Below are 21,792 nucleotides of genomic sequence, written 5' to 3' on the forward strand. Positions count from 1 at the left end.
GCATAAGCACCTAAGGTAATATTATGAGAAACTTAACTTATTTGCTACCAAATCCTATCAGCTTATTTCAAGTATTAAGCTTCGAATACAAAATGGTTCCACTAAATTATTAGTGATGTTCAGTATTGAAGGAGGAAATCCTCTTCTAGGAAGGAAATTGTTAGATCGTTTGATGTAGCATGGAGATAATTGAAAAAAAAAAGACATGAATTTTGATAATAAAGAGAAAATTAAATCGTAATGTCTGATTCGATTCGATTCCCGATTGGGACATTGTCAAAATCACTTTGTGAGACTGTCCTTTGTTTGGTAAGGACTTTTCAGGCTTGAATCACCTGATTGTCCGAAAAAGTCAGATGATTCCGTGCTTCGGAGGGCACGTTAACCCGGCTATTAGCCGTAAAAACACTTCCAGCAACCCGCATTGGAGCAGCGTGGTGGAGTATGCTCCATACCCCCTCCGGTTGATTGAGGGGAGGCCTGTGCCCAGCAGTGGGACGTATATAGGCAGTTTATGTATATTATGTATGATAAAAAACATAATCTTTCTTCTATTTCTTTTTCGAAATCTGCCTGCAACCCCTTCAAAGAAGAGGTGAAATTTTACATGACAGTTTCCGCAGTTTTCTAGGAAGCAATTGGTATTGGAGCCGCGGGCAGAAGCTAGTTTTCAATAAAATGTTTCCAATGCATATGGACGCAAAGTTATCATATAAAGGATATAGACACGTCATAAGCACGCACGCTATGGTGATGTCAAAGGAGAGGTGACAGGAAACAAATTAACCGACTTTTGATCGCTATTATAGCACCTGTGGCAATATAAGCGAAAATGTCATGGGCCGGGAACAATTTTCATGTTTCCAAAGGTATTTATGCGGTTATTATTTTCTATGTTGAGCTAAAGCGAATAAAATAAAATAAAAATGCGAGTAAAAAAAATAAAATAATTCAATATTGTGCTTATTTTATTCGACTGCACGTGTCCTGTGTTTATGTTTTTTTTTTTTTTTAAAAATAACGAAGAATTCAGATACAACAAATAGCGAAATATTTCCTCTCTTGACAAAATTTCGAAACAAATCGTTGTCACGTCACAAACAATTTAGCTGGACACGACATTTGAATGAAACTTCGAAACGTTTCTTTATAAATAAGTGCTTTTTCGATAGAAACATCTATCTGTTTTAAGCAAAGAACAACACGGTGAGGGAGTCTAACGCTCTAACCGCTAGACGACTATAGTACTATCAAATAGAAGTCTATTGAAATAGCACTCGTATAATACCATACATTATAGGAGCTCGGTGGCGCAGCGGTAAACGCGCTCGGTCTACGATTATTGAAGTTAAGCAACTTTCGCAAAGGCCGGTCATAGGATGGGTGACCATAAAAAAAGTTTTCATCTCGAGCTCCTCCGTGCTTCGGAAGGCACGTTAAGCCGTTGGTCCCGGCTGCATTAGCAGTCGTTAATAACCATCAATTCACAGTGGGCCCGCGTGATGGTTTAAGGCCCGATCTCCCTATCCATCCATAGGGAAATCCATCCATCCATCCCAGCAGTCGGGACGTTAATGGGCTGATGATGATGAATACATACATACATACACTCACGCCTATTTACCACCGCGGTGAGCAGAAACTATGGAATTCAATTTGCTTCGATCCTAACACACTTCTCTTGCTTCCATTATAATAAGTATGATTAACCGTTTAGGGACAGGTTACCAACACGGTTCTTTGTAGACAATCCATCATGTTGGAAGACACAATTCTGAGTAATCTATGCCCTTACAGCCACCCAACACAGTCCATATATACAGGGTGTTAGTGACATCGTAACGAAAACTTTGATAGATGTTTCAGACCATGATTCTGAGTTGATATCACGTGGAATTTTCCGTCGCAAATGTATGGAACTGAAAATAATTTAAAAAAACACCAACATTTTCACGAATTTTCCTAGAGGAAATTCCACTTGATATTAACTCAGAATCAGCTGAATCATTTTCCAAAATTTTATCACGTTACGATATGACTAGCAACCCATACATACCCGTATGGCTACCTATAAGTACTTGTATATGTTGTAAGTGACGTCATAACGAATACTGAGGGGTATGATTCGGCTCATGATTCTGAGTTAATATCAAGTAGAATTTTCCATCGCAAAAGTATAAAAGTGAAAGTAATTAATAAAAAAAAACACAAAACAAATCATGAACTTTGCGACGGAATATTCCACTTCATATTAACTTAGAATCATGGTCTGAATCATCTCCCCAGTATTCCGTACGATTTCACTACAGCCTGTATCTCGGTTAATTATCTTTCACAAATATATCTTTAAGATTAATTTGTTACGTCTAGGCCCTTTGAAACTTTGTGGTACTTAGTGAACTTAACTTGTCACTTCTGTGTTAGAAACTTGAATTTAGAAACCATTTCAGTATAAAATCACTGTGGGTCTGTGGTTCATCAGTTTGCCTTTAAAGCGGGTGGCGCCGGTTCCATCCCCGGAACTGGACCTACATGATTATGAGTTAATGATTTATCTTGATTATCATCATCCAAAAAATTGAAGGGAAGAGAGGAAGGGGTAGACCTAGGATGACATTTATGAAACAAATAAAAGAGAAGGTGCATAATAATAATAATATATAATGGGTATAATAAATAATAATAATTATTATTATAATAAGTATAATAGGTGGAATAACATCCTCCACCCATTATTATTCTGATCAAAATAAGAAGAAGCAATATAGATACCCAGCAACATAATTCTATACATAATGTGATCCAAATATTCAATATCATTACAATGTATTTTGGAATAATTATGTACCTACACAAGTAATGAGAAAATAGGTATTTATCACGTTAAACCTAGATAGCGCCATCTATATTATATTTGGCGAACGTAGCCTGGATAGACCCTCATTGAGAATATATTTATATCGTCAGCTTATATTTATATCACATAACATAAACTATATACGTACCACTGCTGGGCACAGGCCTCCCCTCAATCAACCGGAAGGGGTAAGGAGCATACTCCACCACGCTGCTCCAATGCGGGTTGGTGAAGGTGTTTCTACGGCTAATAGCCGGGACCAACGGCTTAACGTGCCCTCCGAAGCACGGAATCATCTTACTTTTTCGGACAATCAGGTGATTCAAGCCTGAAAAGTCCTTACCAAACAAAGGACAGTGTTACAAAGTGATTTCGACAATGTGGTGACATCGGGAATCGAACCCGGACCTCCAGATCAATATATACCAGATATATTTATATACGTACATATATTTATTATTTCATAATAATAAGAGACCTCCACCAACCGCATTGGAGCAGCGTGGTGGAGTATGCTCCATACCCCCTCCGGTTGATTGAAGGGAGGCCTGTGCCCAGCAGTGGGACATATAGGCTGTGTATGTATGTTATGTAAGAGATCTAAAAAAACGGTACGTTGAGCGGATGAAGGATAATAGGATTACGAAAGCAGTATATAAAGCGAAGTTTGGTGGTAGGGCTGCCAGAGGAAGTCCTAGAAGGACGTATGTACATTGACCAAATTGGAGATGCCCTTAGATAAGGTTCAGTACGATCTACTCTGAACCGGCGTGCGTGTATGAAACGATTGATGTATGTGGAGGAAGCATGAGAAGTGTGTCAGAATCGAAGCCAATGGAATTCCATAGTCTCTGCTTACCCCGGTGAGAAATAGGCTTGACTTCATTTACGTATTTAAGGAACGTATTTAAGGTAAGTACTTAAAAGGTTACACGTGTAAGATACGCAGCCTTAGACCTGTCTTGATTGAGAACAGACATAATTAAGATAATTTTGTATACTTAGCTTAACTTTTCCTACTCTGTCTTGTCTTGAAGTCTAATACTTAATTATTACAGACGATAGGCTAGTACCTGAGGTACGAAAAGCGATATGAACAGTTTTAAGCGAGTAAAGTAAACAGAAAATTTGTAAAAAAAGGTTATTATAAAATTAGTGATTATTTATAAGATATGAATGCGTGGGATTAATTGTCTGGGAACTAATATTAGGCAGCAAAATTACTAAATTGTAAACATTTCATGTTCTTTTTATAAAGAACTTCTAGGACCTTACGTCTAGGAATAAGAAAAGAAGAAGTTAGGTATCTCCGAGTGGATGTGAAACTTGGATTGACAGAGAAAGACAGAGATACTCGAAGCCTCTGAAATGAGGTGTTGGAGGAGGATGGAAAGAAGAAGTTGGACAGATAGGGTTACTAATGAAGAAAAGCTAGTTATAGTAGAAGTAATAGTAAGGAACAATTATTGAGGACAGAAGAGACAAGTCGATTGGACACTTAGTAAGACACGACGACCTTTTTAAAAATATCATAGAAGGGTGGAGAAGAAGAGAAAGGCCAAGAAGAGCTTACATGGAACAAATTAAAGAGAAGGCGAACGTTGTGTCTTGTAAGAAAGTCAAGAAATCGACCTTAGATAGTGACAAAAGTGGAGAATGCTACACCGACAGGAGCGTATGTCTTAAATTAATCATGATGATCTCCGACTTAAATACTGTCTACGCCAGGGAATAGAAGAATGAGATTGGAAGGGCCAAGTGAGCACGGAACTCGCGCAATAGAAGTATGAGCAAACAGTTCGTTCATTCTTTAACTTTGCACTCTACTCGTCCGCAAACTTTACGACTCACAGAGCTCCGGAATACTATATTAAAAGTTTGTCTTGTGCATTTTAAACTACAGGGCTAAAAGTCAAATGACTATGATGCAACGGGATCTCTCCTTGTCACAGGAAAGCTAAATATTCATCAAAAAAATACTTTTGTATACAGTATTTTACAAAAATTTATGATAAAATTGCAGCCTTTCCTATGAAATAATATATACATTGCCGGTAAAGTTGCTACGGAATAGAGCTATCGTAGTTATCTGTTTGCAGGAGTAAAAGAGGATGGGGTTGAACCGGCGACAGAGGTTCTCGTACAAAATGCGCGTTAGAGCCATTCCATCGGCTTTCTTCTACTCCGTCGTCTATGAATTAAAAGTTGTCGTGTATAATCTACTTTTTAAGACGTGATTTTCTGTAGGCGAAATAAATATTAGGTAAGAAAGATTCACAAATATTTTAAGTCCTTATATAAGTAACAACATTTTTCTTTTTAAATAAACCAACCTAGCTAATTTTGATACATATAACCGCAAACCTCAGCTGAGCATACTGAAACACTCTGCTCCACTGTGGGTTGGTGGAGGCGTTTGAGCTAGCAGCAGGAGACCAACGGCTCACACGCTTTTTGACACACGGAATCCTCATAATTTTTCAAACAATCAAGTCATTCAGCGTGAATTGCAACCCTTTCTAAACAAAGGACAGTGATTTCGACAATATTTCTATAGGGAATCGAACCCGGACCTCCAGATCGTGATCCTAACGCTCTAACCATTAGACTACAGTGGTTATTAATTTTCTAACAATTAAATAATAATCGTAATTGCTCAACAGTTTACAGGATTAATAACTTTCTAATAATAACTTAGTAGGTATACTTAATAATTATTAGATATTAATTAGTTGAAAACTATTAATGAAGCACGATGGGATCGGCCTCTGTAATAGTGTTGCCAGATAATCGACTGTATATCGATTAACAATCGATTATTTTTTATGCCCCTAAATAACCTAAGGTTGTATTAATAATCTAATCTCAGCTGAGACTACCCTCAAGATCATGCTCAAGTCCCTGTTTTTATATGAAAACTGTCACATTGACGTGATCCTGAGGGCAATCTCGAAGCTAAGTTTATTTAGTACCACCCTAAGAATCGTTATGCCTATCGATAATATCGATGTAATTTATCGTATTGATACTATATTTATTAAAGAAGCTACCATAATATCGATTATAATTATTATAATAATTGTTAGATATAATCGATTATACTCGATATAGTTGTAGAATTTACAATATCGAAAGGCATAACAATATTTCGATTATTTGGGAGCTTTGCAACCTTTTAACCGATAATCGATATTAAAGCACATAATAACGGGTTCTTACCGCGTTTAAATGGGGATATGAGACTAACCGCGTAAACTTAAAACAATGATAATCGATATTTCCGATTATTTGTCAACACTACTCTGTAATAGTTACCGATATTAAAACTGATGCCTATGCATTAGGCTGCGAAGTTAGCGACCGCAGATGTGCCTGAGTTACGTCTTTCAGTAGGTATTCACAGGGCATGGAAGACGACTTTATCCCAAACTGTGAGAATGGTGCTAAATCCTGTAAATACCATCTAATTTTATTTTGAATAAATTGGCCCCGACCAATGTTTTTATATCTACTTTGCAAGGAAATTGTGAACTACTTATTAGTAAAAGATTTATTTACAGTTTTAAAGATTTTATTTTAAGTTATATCTGTCATTTTCTTATCCGCCGAAAAGGAAAGGGACAGGTAATCGACAAGCATAAAATTTATGGAACACACGTCAATTTTAAGCACAAATCTAAAACAACCGTCTAAAAATTTAACATTGGTCAATAACCCGACAGAATTAAGTTGACAGCACACGTCATACGGTTTGCATACCTTTTTGATTCGCCCGAGGTATTCATTAATTTACTCATTCTTCCTAAAATTAAGAGCTGCCAATCATCCGTCCCTTTCCTTTTCGGCGGATAAGAAAATGACAGGTAAGTATAACTTAAAGTAAAATTAGGAGGTGTCTGCAGGAATCGGGGCCAATGTGAGTATAAAATAACTTTAGCTGCAATTTTTTTTTAATTACAAATGTAAGTACGTAAAGTATTATTGACTGTCGTGTTGTTATTTGTAATCGACAAAGCTATGGAAGTATGGAAGCGGCTTCCTAGAACAATTTATTTTGATAATAAAAATCCACTGGAGCTGAATGAACTTGGAGCTCGGTGGCGCAGCGGTAAACACGCTCGGTCTGCGATTGTTGAAGTTAAGCAACTTCCGCAAAGGCCGGTTATAGGATGGGTGACTACAAAAAAAGTTTTCATCTCGAGCTCCTCCGTGCTTCGGAAGACACGTTAAGCCGTTGGTCCCGGCTGCATCAGCAGTCGTTAATAACCATCAATCCGCACTGGGCCCGCGCGATGGTTTAAGGCCCGATCACCCTATCCATCCATAGGGAAGGCCCGTGCCCCAGCAGTGGGGACGTTAATGGGCTGATGATGATGATGATGAGTACCTCGAACTTAAAAAGGTGTCAAGAGTGTGTGTAAGTTGCCTTCCCATCCCTTGTGGGCTCTTGTGGGTCTGCCCGCCCCAGTAGCGACTACACGCGTCAGTTTAATTTATGAAATGAAATGAAATTTATTGCAGTAAATGTGGTCATACATAGTGATGGAAGTAAATGTTATGGTTCAGCACATTCAGTCATATTCTGACATACAATAGGTAATTATTATATTATTAACCTAATCTTACTCTAAATTAACTACTTATATTATGCTCGCGTGATTTTGTAAATTCTGCTTAGTAACAGAATATTATCATATTTTATTAATTAGAAAGCTTAAATACATCGTAACAAATACTAAGGGGGATGATTCAGACCATTATTCTAAGTTGTTATCAAGTGGATTTTCCTGTCGGAAAATTAAAAAAAAATATGTATTTTTAAATTATTTTTCGTTACATACATTTGCGACGAAAAATTTTACTTGATATCAACTTGGAATCATAGCCTGAATTATCCCTCAAAGTTTTCGTTACGATGTCACTAACATAACTGTATAAGTGTTAGTATTTATTGTTATAGCGCCAGTAGAAATACATATATTATTATTATTATTATATAATTTCGGGTGGTATTATTAAACTAATCGCAGCTAAGACTGCCCTGAAGAAAATGCTCAAATCCCTGTTTATATATATGAACTGTCACAATGGTCCCGATTCCTGCAGACACCTCCTAATTTTATTTTAAGTTATACCCGTCATTTTCTTATCCGCCGAAAAGGAAAGGGACGGATGATTGTCAAGAATTTAGTTTTAAAACGAATTAATAACCCGGGCGAATTAAATAGGCATCTTGCTGGTATGAAATCCGTATGACGTGATGTCTACTTAACAACGTAATGTAAAATTTTTAGACAGTTGTTTTAGATTTCTGCTTAAAATTGACGTGTGCTCCATAAATTGTATTTCTGTCAATTAAACTTCCTTTTCTCATGATAAAAAATACTCATATTTAAAAAAGTCTCACCCTACCAACATTGATGTCGTAATAGATTTCTAAATTGTTATAAATTATATTGACGCAACAAAATAATTTGTTTCGAATTCAAACAAATTCTTGAACAATTTGATTAAGGACCACCAAATCCTCTCATCTGTATTCGAGAATTTTCTCAACTGTTAACAGCGGTTTGGCTTGTTTGTTTACGAGTTCGAAACCTTTTAAGGTTCCGTATCTCAACCTGTATAAAACACTTAAGCAAATTCTATGTAAAATAAACGCAAAACTGTCGACCTCCAACTTAAAATGTTATCGTAAAATTAAAGGCCTCCGTGGTCCCGTGGTTGAGCGTTGGGCTCACGATCTGGAGGTTCAAATCCCGGTGGGGACATATCACAAAAATCACTTTGTGATTCCTAGTTTGGTAAGGACATTACAGCCTGATTGTCCAAAAAGTAAGATGATCCGTGCTTCGGAAGGCACGTTAAGCCATTGGTCTCGGTTACTACTTACTGATGTAAGTAAGTAGTCGTTACATGAGTCATGGCAGGGCACTTTGGCGGCTTAATAGTAACCTTGACACCAGGGTTCATCAACCCACACTATAGAAGAAGAAGTGACGCGTAAGGTTTTTCAAAAAACAATAGCCGACTATCAATGGTAATCCACTACACAGCCTCACAGCCCACGAATCGTAAAATTGAGCTGGCATTGGCGATTACTTAATTTACTACTTTTCATGTTCAAAATGTTATTATAATGCTAAGACATGACTTCTGTTATTACATTAATCGACTATAAAAAAATGAATTTTAGAATATTCTATATTCTGCTGTATAATGTTTATTTTTTAATTTATATTTTACGTGCTAGTTCGTGGCAGTACTAGTTCCCAATGGGGAATTTTTCAGGCTACGTTCTCAAAAATAATATAAATGGCGCTGTACAGATTTTTCCCTTCCTTCCCTTCTTTAACCTTCTAATTTAATGGATAACAGATATACCTATGTATTTTTATCCCTTATTATTATATGACCCTTTTTATTACACTCAGGCACAATTACATCATGTTCGTATGTATGTATTGTATATTTTGGAGACGATCAGATAAATAATAATAGTACGAGATTTTGAGCAAACGCTCGGGTGAGATCCTTCACTCCGTTTAAAAAATAAAAGAGTTAGTGAAACGTTCCTTACGTATAAGGTGGTAAATTTACAATAAAAGGATAAAACCTTTTCCGCGCTCCAGTTCAACCCTCGCTATTTCTATTCTTAGAGTTCTGTAACAGACGGGACTCATTCTAACATATGCTGTCAGTCCATCCGTCTATTCAGATTCCAAAGAAAACAGTATTAGGTACCTACATAACAACACATACATAAACAGCCTTTATACGTCCCGCTGTTGGGCACAAGCCTCCCCTTAATCAACCGGGAGTATGGAGCATATTCTATCACGCTGCTCCGCTGCGGGTTGGTATTAGGTAACCGGTAAAAAAAATGTGATGCTTCCTGGCCGGACTACTATTCAGTCCATCATCCACTGGCCTTATACGTTTGTTTCAGATGATTTATGACGTCATAGCCTCAAAGAAATGCACTTTCTTTCATGGCTGTGCAAGCCAATCTTAGAGCGGCAAACTCTACCGCACACTCTGCAGGAGAAGTCTCCAACTGGTGGATTGTTGTTAGTTTGATGGCGTTTCATTCTCCTGCTCGCCAGTGTATCCTACCAGGTGAGGTCATGAGTGTCGCGTCCATCGAGCACACGCTTCTTCCACGGGTCTCGATCATCGGCGAGCTCCTCCCATGCCTCGTGGTAAATTCCAAATGAGCTCATGTCTCTTTTAACGCAATATTCAGTACACAATTTCTAATTATATCAATAAAATCTATATGATCTCTACATTCACGTTTATAAAAAGAAAAAAATAGTACATCAAAGTATCAGAAGAAAATTAATGTTATTAAGGGACCGTCCAGGGAATATTTTCAGAGTCACAGAGACTATAGTATGTAATCAAGTAATAAGGACATAGAAAAAAGTGCGGAAATTCTACGTCTTTACGAAGTATTTAATATGCTCCAATCTTGTTTATAAACGCTTTAGTAAGAAGTAAAGTAAGGATGTCCTCTGTGGTTAAGCCGTTGGTCCCGGTTACTACTCACTGATGTAAGTAAGTAGTCGTTACATGAGCCATGTCAGGGGCTTTTGGCGGCTCAGTAATAACCCTGACACCCGGGTTGATGAGGTTGGTAATTCACCTCACAACCCACACGATAGAAGAAGTGACGCGTAAGGGTTTTTGAAAAAGCAATGGCCAACTGGCCCTGACTTACCCTACATAAACAATATAACATACAGCTCTGCCTACCCTTTCGGGGAAACATTCGTGTTGCTACGTTTTTACTTTTTTTTAGAAATCACTCGACATGCTCGTTCACAGCAACTGTCAAAGTGTCCGCGCAGAATTCAAACATTTTTGTTTTTCGTACGAATGTTTTTTGTTCTCCTTATTTTATTTATTAAAAAAAAGGGCTTTTAATAATCCTGGAGATGGGTAGGAGTTATTGTAATGACGGATTCATCCAACTTGTGCGTTTCAGTCTACATTAAATAGGTCCGTAATTTTTCAGAATTGTGATAACACAAAACCACTGAATGGTCAAGATGATGATTGATTGTATGATTGTTGTTAAATATAATTAAAACTCATAATCATCTCCCCAGCGATATTTAATTTGCACGGGGTCCGCTTACCTATCCCGAAGATTTGACAGGTCCGGTTTTTTACAAAAGCGACTGCGTAATTTGACCTGTTTGTCCTTCTAAACCGAGAAAGAAAAACCAGCGGGCTTAGCACCTTAAGCGCGCGACTCTTTCTCGCCTCAATATACGTCACCCGTCACTCTCTCACAGTACTGCACAGAAAGAGACAGACGATGTCTGTCGCGGCGAGAAAGACTCGCGTGCTTACGGTGCTAGGCCCGCTGCTCAATACAGACTACGACGTCATTCATAATGTCATTGACTCAAGATAATCTTTTATTTTATGATCCAAAATAAAATTCGAAAATCATTGGTTTACGCTCGTGCTGAAATTCAAACGTGCGATCTTACTGAATCAAGCTCCAACCTACCCCAGTGTCTCTCTCTATCTCTCTCCTTGGCATATATTATTTTTTTATTATTATTTGTATGTCGTTTCCATATCTCGGGCCTATGGAGTCCCGGACTTTTGGAAGGCGTGTGTGGGGCCAAAGCCTACACATAGATGCCCCTTAAGACAGTTTAATCTAAATGTGGTGTGACACCAACCGGCGATCATCCCTGTATGCCCTATGGGAGTGCACCCAAAGACAATCAGGACTATTGCAAATTATGGGAGCAACGGGAATTGGGTTATTGGGTTGGGGATTCGTGGAACGGGACACTGGAGCTATGAGGGGACTATGGCGCCTGCTCGACCAATGTTGGTAAACATGGATAAAATGAGCAGGCGGTGACTCGCCACTCACTGGATGGGCCACCTATTATTATTATTATTATTATTTATCTTTATATATTTATAATTCTCTCCGAAGAGGTTCAAGTCGCACGGGCCGTAGCCAAGTGCTTTTATTGTTTCAGAGATAAAAACTTCCTGACGATGCGGCATGTATTTAGAATTACTGCTTTTTGAAGAAGTGTGAGTGTGGATGGATGCATGTTGAGAGTTTGGAGACTAGTGTGGAGTGTTTTAGGTATGACGCCTGTGGTGGAAACAACGACGGGTACCGTTTTAACAGTTCTTACTTGCCACTGTGTTTGGATTTCTATAGCAAGGTCGGTGTATTTGGCAATTTTTTCAGCATGTGTAGTAAGTAAGTTGTGAGTATTGCATACGGCTATATCTACAAGCAATACGGTCTGATTGATTTTGTCAAATAATAGTATATCCGGTCTATTGAAATGAACTGTTAAAACGTTTTTATTATTATTATTATTATTGGCCAACCTACCCCAGTGTATGTATCTAAAAAATTAAATGTGAAGTCATTTGTTTCATTACAGATGTCCTCTCCAACTGAGTAAATAATAGTAAAACTAATTTCAACACAGCGCACAGGTAGTGCACAGGACTAGTTCTCAAAACTCCGACCTCACGTACATAGTGCAATATTTAAACGAACTTTTTCGAGCCAACTCTGACCCATACTATTAAGTTCCGTTCCGTACTTGAGATAATAACTACATTTAATTGCGACGATTTATTTGGATGAAAATGGCACACTTGAAAATAAATTTGAATCTAATTCGGCTGTTTATTATTTCGAGTATGTAATAACGCAGGTAGTTTATCATTTAACTATAAATATCCAAAAGTTTTTTTTTTTTTGAAAATATTTTTTTAATTTAAAAAAATAAGGATGCGATTTTTCATCTGTGTATTACAATACCCGAAACACAGGCAGCCATGATTGAGCTTCGTGTGACGTCACATTCCACAAAAGAATCAAACACTATCTGTCAGGTTCCAAGCTATACTGTTTGACAGTTTCTTTGCTTACTGAAATGTGACGTCGTCACTGGGCAAAATGTCACGTGACCAACCGTTTTCGCGCGAAATTTGAAATTAATTAAGAAAAATATGTTTTATTTTTGTATTAGGTACATAAAGCTTTTTCGAGAAAATAAAAAATTGAGAGGTATAAAATAAGCATTTGTATCTTTTTCAATACTTATTTGAAAACTGTCAAGTACAAATTGTTTTTTTTTTTTATTAATGTTTTGATCGCGCCTCTCAATCATACCAGCTTTTGTGTAATTTTGTATTGGAAATTACGTAATTAACTTGTAACTATATTGAAATCTCATTAAATCATAGTTTAACATTGTACAAATATTTCAAATTAATACCCAAAGATAATTTGTGTATGGCTTTCATATTTAAGCTTTTGACAGGTTTTAAATACGTAATGAAAACTGGCTTTTGATTTTTCAATATATAATTTTTACTTTTCTGAAAATGGGAATTCAAAAAGTTTTACAATTTTCTGCTTAAGTCACTAAACAAGCCAATAAAATCTAAAGCCACTTGAAACTCGTTAATTATTCTTGTTGTAATGTAGCTTGAATTTAAGAGTAATTAATTTTACTCATTAAACGTGCCCTTAGTTAAATTCCTTTGCACAAATTATCCTGCGAGAGACGAATATTTGAAAATGGTTTTTGAGAGTATAATTTTAAAATTAATTTTATTTAATTAACTTGAATAATATTTCAACACCTCTACCTGTAGGCTTAACCGAAGGTAAAGTAGTAAACCTCCATAGAATATTCTTCTTCTTCTATCGTCTGGGTTGAGAGGTGAATTACCAACATCATCATCCCTGGTGTCAGGGTTACTATTGACCCGCCAAAGGCCCCTTATAACTCACACTCATATAACGACTTATATCAGTAAGTAGTAACCGGGACCAACGGCTTAACGTTCTTTCCGAAGCACGGATCGTCTTACTTTCGGACAATCTGGTGATCAGCTTATTGTAGTGTCCTAACCAGATTAAGGACCACAAAGTAATTTTTGTGATATGTCCCCACCGGGAATCGAACCCAGGACCTCCGGATCGTGAGCCCAACGCTCAAGCACTGGACCATGAAAGCGATACAGCGAGCTGGACAACGATTGGATATTGATAAGTGATAAAAGCGACTTGCTTCTATGCTGTTCTGGGAGCATATAAAAAACATAGAACTCTTCTCTTCCCGGGCATGTCGTAAAAACCGACAGAGGGATTGTGTCCTCTAACATGATGGACTAATGTTATGGGCGATAGGCTGATCCCTTATCACCATAAGGTTCATCATATCCATCTTTGGACTTCGTATCAACAGTGGCTGCAAGTTGTCTTTGATTACTTGTGGCTCTGCCCACCCCATTAGGGATTACGGGCGTGAGTTTATGTATGTATGTATAAAAGCGATAGATACCTCTTCATTATCTTGATATTTCAAATAGCATAATGAGAAACTTTCCAGGCAAAGTTCCTTAAAAACAACATAGATGGCGATGCTTTTCCTTCGTTTAACCTTCTAATTTTATGGATAAAAGACATGCATATTTTATCTTTATTTTTGGGGATAAATAATGACCCTTTTTAAACCACCCAGGCACAATTAAACCACTATTATTCTGATATCAAAATAAAGAAAAGCAATATAGGTAGCGACATAATTTTAAACATAATGAGATCCAAAAACCAATCAAAACTTTATTTTTATATACAGGGTGTTAGTAACATCGTAACGAATACTGAGAGGGATGATTTAGCTCATTATTCTGAGATAATATCAAGTGGAATTTTCCATCGCAAAAGTATAGAATTGAAAATAATTTAAAAAAACTAAAAAAAAATCTTTAATTTTGCGACGGAAAATTCCACTTGATTTACTCAGAATCATGGTCTGGATGATCCCCCTCAGTATTCGTTACGATGTCACTAACAGCCTATACGCTTCTGCCATTACATTATATTTTGGGAAAAAATCTAAGTACCCAAGTAATGAGAACAGAGGTAATTATCGAGTTAAAGCTCTTAGTTCTTACTTCGTATCAAAGTGGCTGCCAAAAATACCATTTTTCTTTTGCCTTATTTACGAAATAAGTTCGTTTGAATTACTCAAGGTGTTGTTATCGTTTCACTGAGTGTCAAGTAGCCTATTACAACTCATGCACGCTCACCGTTTATATTTTGTTTACATTAAGTTAGTTTATAAGTTCTCATGAAGTGAAATGTAAATTTCTTTTGAGAATAAAGATTTCTTTAACCTGAAAGCTGTACAACGCCATCTATATTGTTTTTGGTGAACGACTCTGGAATACTACCGCCAGAAATACTTCGTAGACTGTGCTTACTATCAATAGTAGGGCTATTTAGGGTTCCGAACCTCATAAGGTAAAACATAACGCAACACGCTCTTTTGGGTCTGTTTTGGATAGTGGTGTAAATTAGCTATAAGAACTTGTAATAATAATAAATAAATAATAACCCTATAGGATCACTTTCTTGTCCTTGAGGCGTCTTATTGTTTGCTCAGGTGAGCTCGTGTTTATATATGCGCAATCATGGTCCTAGTAATATATAGCCCTTAGGCTAAGTTAGGCATAGTTATATATAACATAGTAAGTTTCTGCACGTATTATAGTAAGTAATGAAACTTATTTAATCTAATCTAGCTTACAAGATCCCACTGTTGGAAAAAGGCCTCGTCTTGCTCTGTCTATTGTTCGTGGTGTTGTGTGTTCGTTGTGGTCTTCGGCTAGTCTCTTTAGCAAGCGTTCAATTCGTCACGCCGTGTCTTTCAAAGTCTACCACGACGCCTGTACCCGTCATGAGGCACCCAATGTGTGACGATCTGTGCCCACCGCTCAGGGTGCATGCAACAAACATGTTCAGCCCAACCCCATTTTGTTTTTTGGTGGCCATTTAAGTCTGGCGGCTCTACGTCCTACGTCAGCGATACCAGTTCTTGAACGTAGTATTATATTTCGGGCTCGATCAACGTTTCACATCGTTTGATACCTAACGCTCAATCGCTCTTTGGTAGACCTATACTCTGGACTTTTGACGTTCAGTGAGTGACCAGGTTTGGACACCGTAGGTTAGGATGGGAATACACATGTCGATGAACTTTCACTTTAATGAAATGGAAAGTAATAACTCATCCCTAACATTATTCCGTTTTTCACAGGGTCCGCTTACCTAACCTGAACATTTGACAGGTCCGGTTTTTTACAGAAGCGACTGCCTGTTTGACCTTCCAACCCGTGAAGAGAAAACCAGCCAAATACAGGTTAGGTCACATACTTCCGGAAATAAATTTCTCGGGAATGTGGGTTTTCTCACGATGTTTTCCTTCACCGCCGAGCACGTGATAAGCATTTAAGACCCAAACATGAATTCGAAAACAAATTCGAGAATCAATAGTTAAGGCCTGTGCTGGATTCGAACATGCGACCTCAAAGAGAGAGGCAAGCTTTCTACCAACTGGGCTACCACGGCTTATGGGAAGTAATAACTATAAGTACATATTTTTTGTTGAATTATATTCATTTATTTACAAATAATCCAGTTTAAATTAAGTTACTCATTGGTCATAAGCCTAGATTGTAATTTTAAATGAGTATAATTCATGTGTGTAAATAAAACTAAGTATTTACATAAATCTTTTTTTAACTCAGTTAAGCGAATGTGAATTTGTTGAATAAATTAATCTCCCTAACAAAACGAGAGATCACACGGAAATGGCGGTGGATTGGTCATGTCCTTAGAAGATCTGTGGAACACCCGTCCCGATGAGCTCTGACCTGGTGTGCGCGTGGTATAGCAAAAGGTGGCCCAAAGAGACCTGGCGACGCTCGGTTGACCGGGAGTTGAAAACTCGGCATGTCATGGGAGCAAGCTACTGAGTCTGCAAAAGATCGCGAGGAGTGGAAATCTGTTATCCGAGCCCTACATACCATCATCATCATCATCATCAATTTAAGAGCCACGCTCTTGTCGGTGTAGCATTTTCCATTCCAGTCTATCAAAGGCCAATTCCTTGACTTCCCTATAAGACACGACGTTAACCTTTTCTTTAATCTGTTCCATGTAAGCTCTTCTTGGTCTTCCCCTTCCTCTCTTTCCTTCTAGCTTTCCTTCTATGATGTTTTTAATGAATTCGTCGTGTCTTATTAGGTGTCCAATCATCTTGCCTCTTCTGTCCTCAATAATTCTCAGTATTTGTCTCTTTTCCCTTACTCTTACTAGCACTTCCTCATTCTACCTCATTCCTACATACCAACAGGGGATAAAAAGATTAGAAGAAGAAGACCAACACGTTAGGGTCAGTTTATGATAATGGCGTTTTCGCACATCAACATTAGGATTCTTATTCGATCCAAGTTCCAGTATGACGGACAGTAGAAAATTACTAATAGGATAGATGTAACATACAAATAGTTCTACGGTCACTTAGAATGATAGACTCGAATTGGATGTAGATAGTTCGAAAACGCCCCTTTAGCGCATAGTCTGACCGCGAAAGTACAAAAGGCCCTAACCTGTTTAAAACATTTTTTCTTTTTATTACTTTTTTTTTGGCCTGACTTATTGCATATTTGCCGCAGATGGCATAAACTACTTAGCCGGACAAATGGGGAGCGCTAAGGGCTCTCACCCAGCACAAAATTTATGAGAGCAGGTCTGAGAGCGTGAATCTCGGCTTAAGGCGTCGTCTGAGAGATAATATTTGAAAGAATTAATCGACCCTAGCGGGTCGATACTTCGATAGAGATAAGCGCTGAATGCGAGAAATCGTCAACTACGTGGCTGTTTCACTCTACGGATACGGCGCCGGTATCGAGGTTCCAAAGTGTGTGTTGTCGCGAGGTGATTGGCCGCTTCTATGGCGTTCGAAGCAAGGAATTATTATTGAAGAAGCCAACAAAAGATTTATACATAAATAATTATACTTTACGAGACCCATTTGGTTTCCCCTCCCACATTATTTATTATATTGAAATGATTACTTTTTATCAATAAAGTAGTAACCTAGCAAATTTTTTATACTGCGGTACCTTTTTACTTGAAACTCTGTCTCCTCTTTTTCTTATATTGTAATTATTTTACAGCCACCGTGATCTAGTGGTTAGAGCGCTGAACTCACGATTTGGAGGTCCGGGTTCGATTCTTGATGGGGACATTGTCCAAATTGCTTTGTGAGACTGTTTGGTAAGAACATTGCAGACTTGAATCACCTGACTGTCGGACAAAGTAAAATAATTTCGTGCTTCGGAAGGCACACTAAGCCGTTGTTCCCGGGCTGTTAACCCAAACGTTGGCAAACCCGCAGTGGAGCAGTGTGGTGGAGTATACTCCATACCCCACGGTGGATTGTGCGGAGGCCTATGCCCAGCAGTGGGACGTATATAGGCTGTTTATGTTTATTTATATCTTTAAGTAGTATGTGTCAATATATTTGTATTATTAATTATATTCTAATATGTTGTCTTAATAGGGAAGCCGCTGGATGCGGGCAGCGCAGGACCGATCGTCGTGGAGATCCTTGGGGGAGGCCTATGCCCAGCAGTGGGCGTCGTACGGCTGATGATGGTGATGTTGTCCTACTTTATCTTTAGTAAGTATGTTGTTCTTATTTATAGCGCACTTCGAACTTAGCGCACTTCCGTGCTTCGGAAGGCACGTTAAACTGTTGGTCCCGGTTAATACTTAGTGATTTAGTTACATGAGCCAAGTCAGGGGCCTTTGACGGCTCAATAATAACCCTGACACCAGGGTTGATGAGGTTGGTTATCCACTTCACAACCCACACGATAGAAGAAGATGCGCACTAACGCGTTACTATGACATACATACATAAACCCACGCCTATTTCCCACCGGGGTAAGCAGAGACTATAGAATTCCATTTGCTTCGATCCTGATACACTTCTCTTGCTTCCTCCACATTCATCAATCGCTACTATGATTAGCGTTACTATGATTTGTGATTTATTTATTTACTATACCCCTACCTCTACCCCTGGCCTACCCTTTCGGGGATACAAGCGTGTTGCTGTGTTATGTTCAACGTCTTTCATCTTAGAATAATCTGTATGTTCAAATTTTCCCTATACCCTAAGGTTGCCTGTATTATATTGCTGCTTTAGCAATAAGGTCGCCTTTTGTGCCTGTGTGCTAATGCTATTTACTTACAGCATTTATTATTGGCATTTCATTGCGTTAAAGTAAAAAAGTTAAGTTTTAAGCACATAAACTTATTCAAAATGTTTTTTGAAAAATAACACTTGAAAATAACTTTTAAAAAATACCTAATACAAACGTGCGATCGGAATATTTTTAGTTGGTAACTTACCTCCAAATAAAACCAAAAAGAGAGACGCAAACATAACAATTCTTTCTTCAAACATTATGCACAACACTCCACACAACTTTGTCAAACAAAACAATTTTAATCGAAAACAATTTTTTATTGTCCACCCACAGGTCAGCAAAAAACTGTTTTACATTTCTATTGAAAAAAAGTATGGCGCTGGTTTTCGAAACAAGCTTTTGTTTACGGGAATTTTCGTGCGAAACCGCGCGTCTTCCCTCTCGGGAGGTCAACTGAGAACTGATGGAGGTTGTACGGAGGGAATTCACCTGACGTCCCGCCGACCAGATTTAAGCGGCAAAACCGCAGAGCAGTTAAAACTCTTTCAACTATTTTATACACTCTTACAACGTATGTTTCAGTGTGATATCCTTTTTTAATCTATGTCACCAACCTTCGTGTTACCACAACGATTCATTGGGGAAGATTTAAATGACAATTGCCTTTTCAAATAGCCCTTTAAAAGCGTATCAGGGAACCCATTTCATTTACCATACCATTTCATTTTACATACGTCCTTTATGTATTTATTTTAAACGTGTTTGCTTCATAAAATATGTTTTTTGGATTCCACTTCAGAGTATAATCAGTGTTTTTGTTCAGATAAAATAATAGCTTATTAGGTATTGTTGAACATGTTTCGTCATGCTGATTAATTGTTTTGTTTTTGTGTATATATATATTATGATTATAACAGTGTGTAAATTAATGGCAATTCCTTTGGATACCTATAAAACAGTAAGTACAGGGTGTTAGTGACATCGTAACGTGTACAGTTTCTTGCTAGACGTGTATGATATTTTGATGATAATCTTGATAAAGTGATGTGGAGCCAAAATAAGAACAATCTTGATAGATATTGTTCTTATTTTGGCTCCACATCACTTTATCAAGATTATCATCAAAATATCATACACGTCTAGCAAGAAACTGTCGTGAACTAATTATACAATTGCGTAAAAGGTAAAATAGCTGACGCGGGACATGTGCGGTTGCAAACCGTACATAACGAAAACTTTGACGGATGATTTGGACCTTGATTCTGAGTCGATTTAAGTGGAATTTTCCGTCGCAAAATAGAGGTAAATGTGTGTTTTTAAATTACTTTCAATTCTATAATTTTGCACGGGAACTTTACGTTCTAGGGTAATTCTTAAATAGTTTGCAGAGAACCCAAAAAAAAAAAATATTTGTTTTTATGAGTTTTTATGATGCAAATCAAAAGTTTATGTCAAAAGCATATTTTGGATGCATATGGACAAGCTTAATACCCTCAGGAATATTAAAAAATAAGGGTAGAAAAACACGGTTGTGACATTTGTGCCTCTGTCGTGACATCACTAAACATGGCTGTGACACAATATGACATGGATGTGACTGTTTTGCATTTTTCATTGTAACTGTTGCTGTTATTTTTTTGTCATCTTAGTTTTTTGTCTCAATTGATTGGAGCAATTAGGCAGTAAGCAAACACTGAATTGGTTTAATCAAAAGTATTTATTTGGTAATCTTCTTTCTGATTATATGTGATACTTAACTAAATCACAATAATTAAGATCGCGTCATAAAAAAGTTAGGATTTGGAAACAAAAACCTTTATACTTATTGTACATTTGCCGCAGATGGCATTATCTACTTGGCCGGACAAATGGGGAGCGCTGAAGGCTCTCACCCGGTACAACGTTTAAGACAACAGGCCTAAGGGTGCCCAGTTGGGCGGGGTCAGTATCGAGGGTGCCCACCTCGGCTCAGAGCGTCGTGTGAGAAGAAAAATATTTGAAAGAGTTAATCGACCCTAGAGGGTCGATAGCGATAAGCGCTGATTGAGGGAAGTCGTCGACCACGCCGGCGGGGTCAGTATCGGGGTCCTGAAGTGTTTGGTGTCACGAGCTGATTGGCTGCCTCTATGGCTAGAGTAATCGAATCGTCGGGATCGTATATTACGTCCTTCGGACGCCGATACTTTTCAAGAGGTCATGATCGGACTCGGTCGTGTAGATTTTCACCTTATTCCTAAGGGACAATTTACTACGCTTGTTAAGGAGGATATGGGCCTTAAAAGTAAGACTTCTATTTAAGACTACGCCGAGATATTTGACTTACTCCTCCCACGGGATCGGCTTGCCAAACATCTTGATGACTTTAAGTTGACGGCGTGACCGTGGCGTGTTATAATAGCTTTTTGAAAAGTACACCACTGCACTTTTCTCCGGGTTTACCTCGATTCTCCATTTGCGAAACTACTTACCCAAGGCATTGGCCGCCCGTTGGAGAATTCCGGTCATCATAACTTGATCACGGCACGAAGAATAGGTGGCTATATCGTCCGCAAATAAAGCTAGTTCGGTGTTAGGGGATTTGGGAATGTCACTAGTATACAATGAAAATAGTAAAGGGGAGAGGACGGAGCCTTGTGGGACTCCGGCATGTATCGGGTGCGGTGACGAGAGCGTCCCTTCCACGCGGTAGCGAAAGGTTCGATTTGAGAGGAAGTCTCGTATGATGTGCACGAGACGGTCTGGCACTCTCAGTGAATAAAGCTTGTAGATCAAGCCGTTGTGCCAGACTTTGTCGAACGCTTTCGCCACATCGAAGAAGAGCGCTCCCGTAGCGACAGATTTTTTTAAGTTTA

General features: G+C 38.1%; 1 protein-coding gene across 2 annotated transcripts in view; it reads right to left on the minus strand.

Moving 5' to 3' along the window:
* Nucleotides 1–21,792, minus strand: part of LOC126370271 (uncharacterized) — a 156,980-nt gene that overhangs the window by 114,135 nt on the left and 21,053 nt on the right. Inside the window, exon 1 of one of the 2 annotated variants that reach the window (XM_050015095.1) lies at nucleotides 19,143–19,400. The exons of the other annotated variant lie outside the window; for it this stretch is intronic. Coding sequence (XP_049871052.1) covers nucleotides 19,143–19,197 — 55 coding nt within the window. The 5' untranslated portion in view covers nucleotides 19,198–19,400. Of the gene's footprint in view, nucleotides 1–19,142; nucleotides 19,401–21,792 lie in introns of those variants that run through there. 2 annotated transcript variants of the gene reach the window in all.

Source organism: Pectinophora gossypiella, chromosome 10, assembly GCF_024362695.1.
Source record: "Pectinophora gossypiella chromosome 10, ilPecGoss1.1, whole genome shotgun sequence".
NCBI lineage: Eukaryota > Metazoa > Arthropoda > Insecta > Lepidoptera > Gelechiidae > Pectinophora > Pectinophora gossypiella.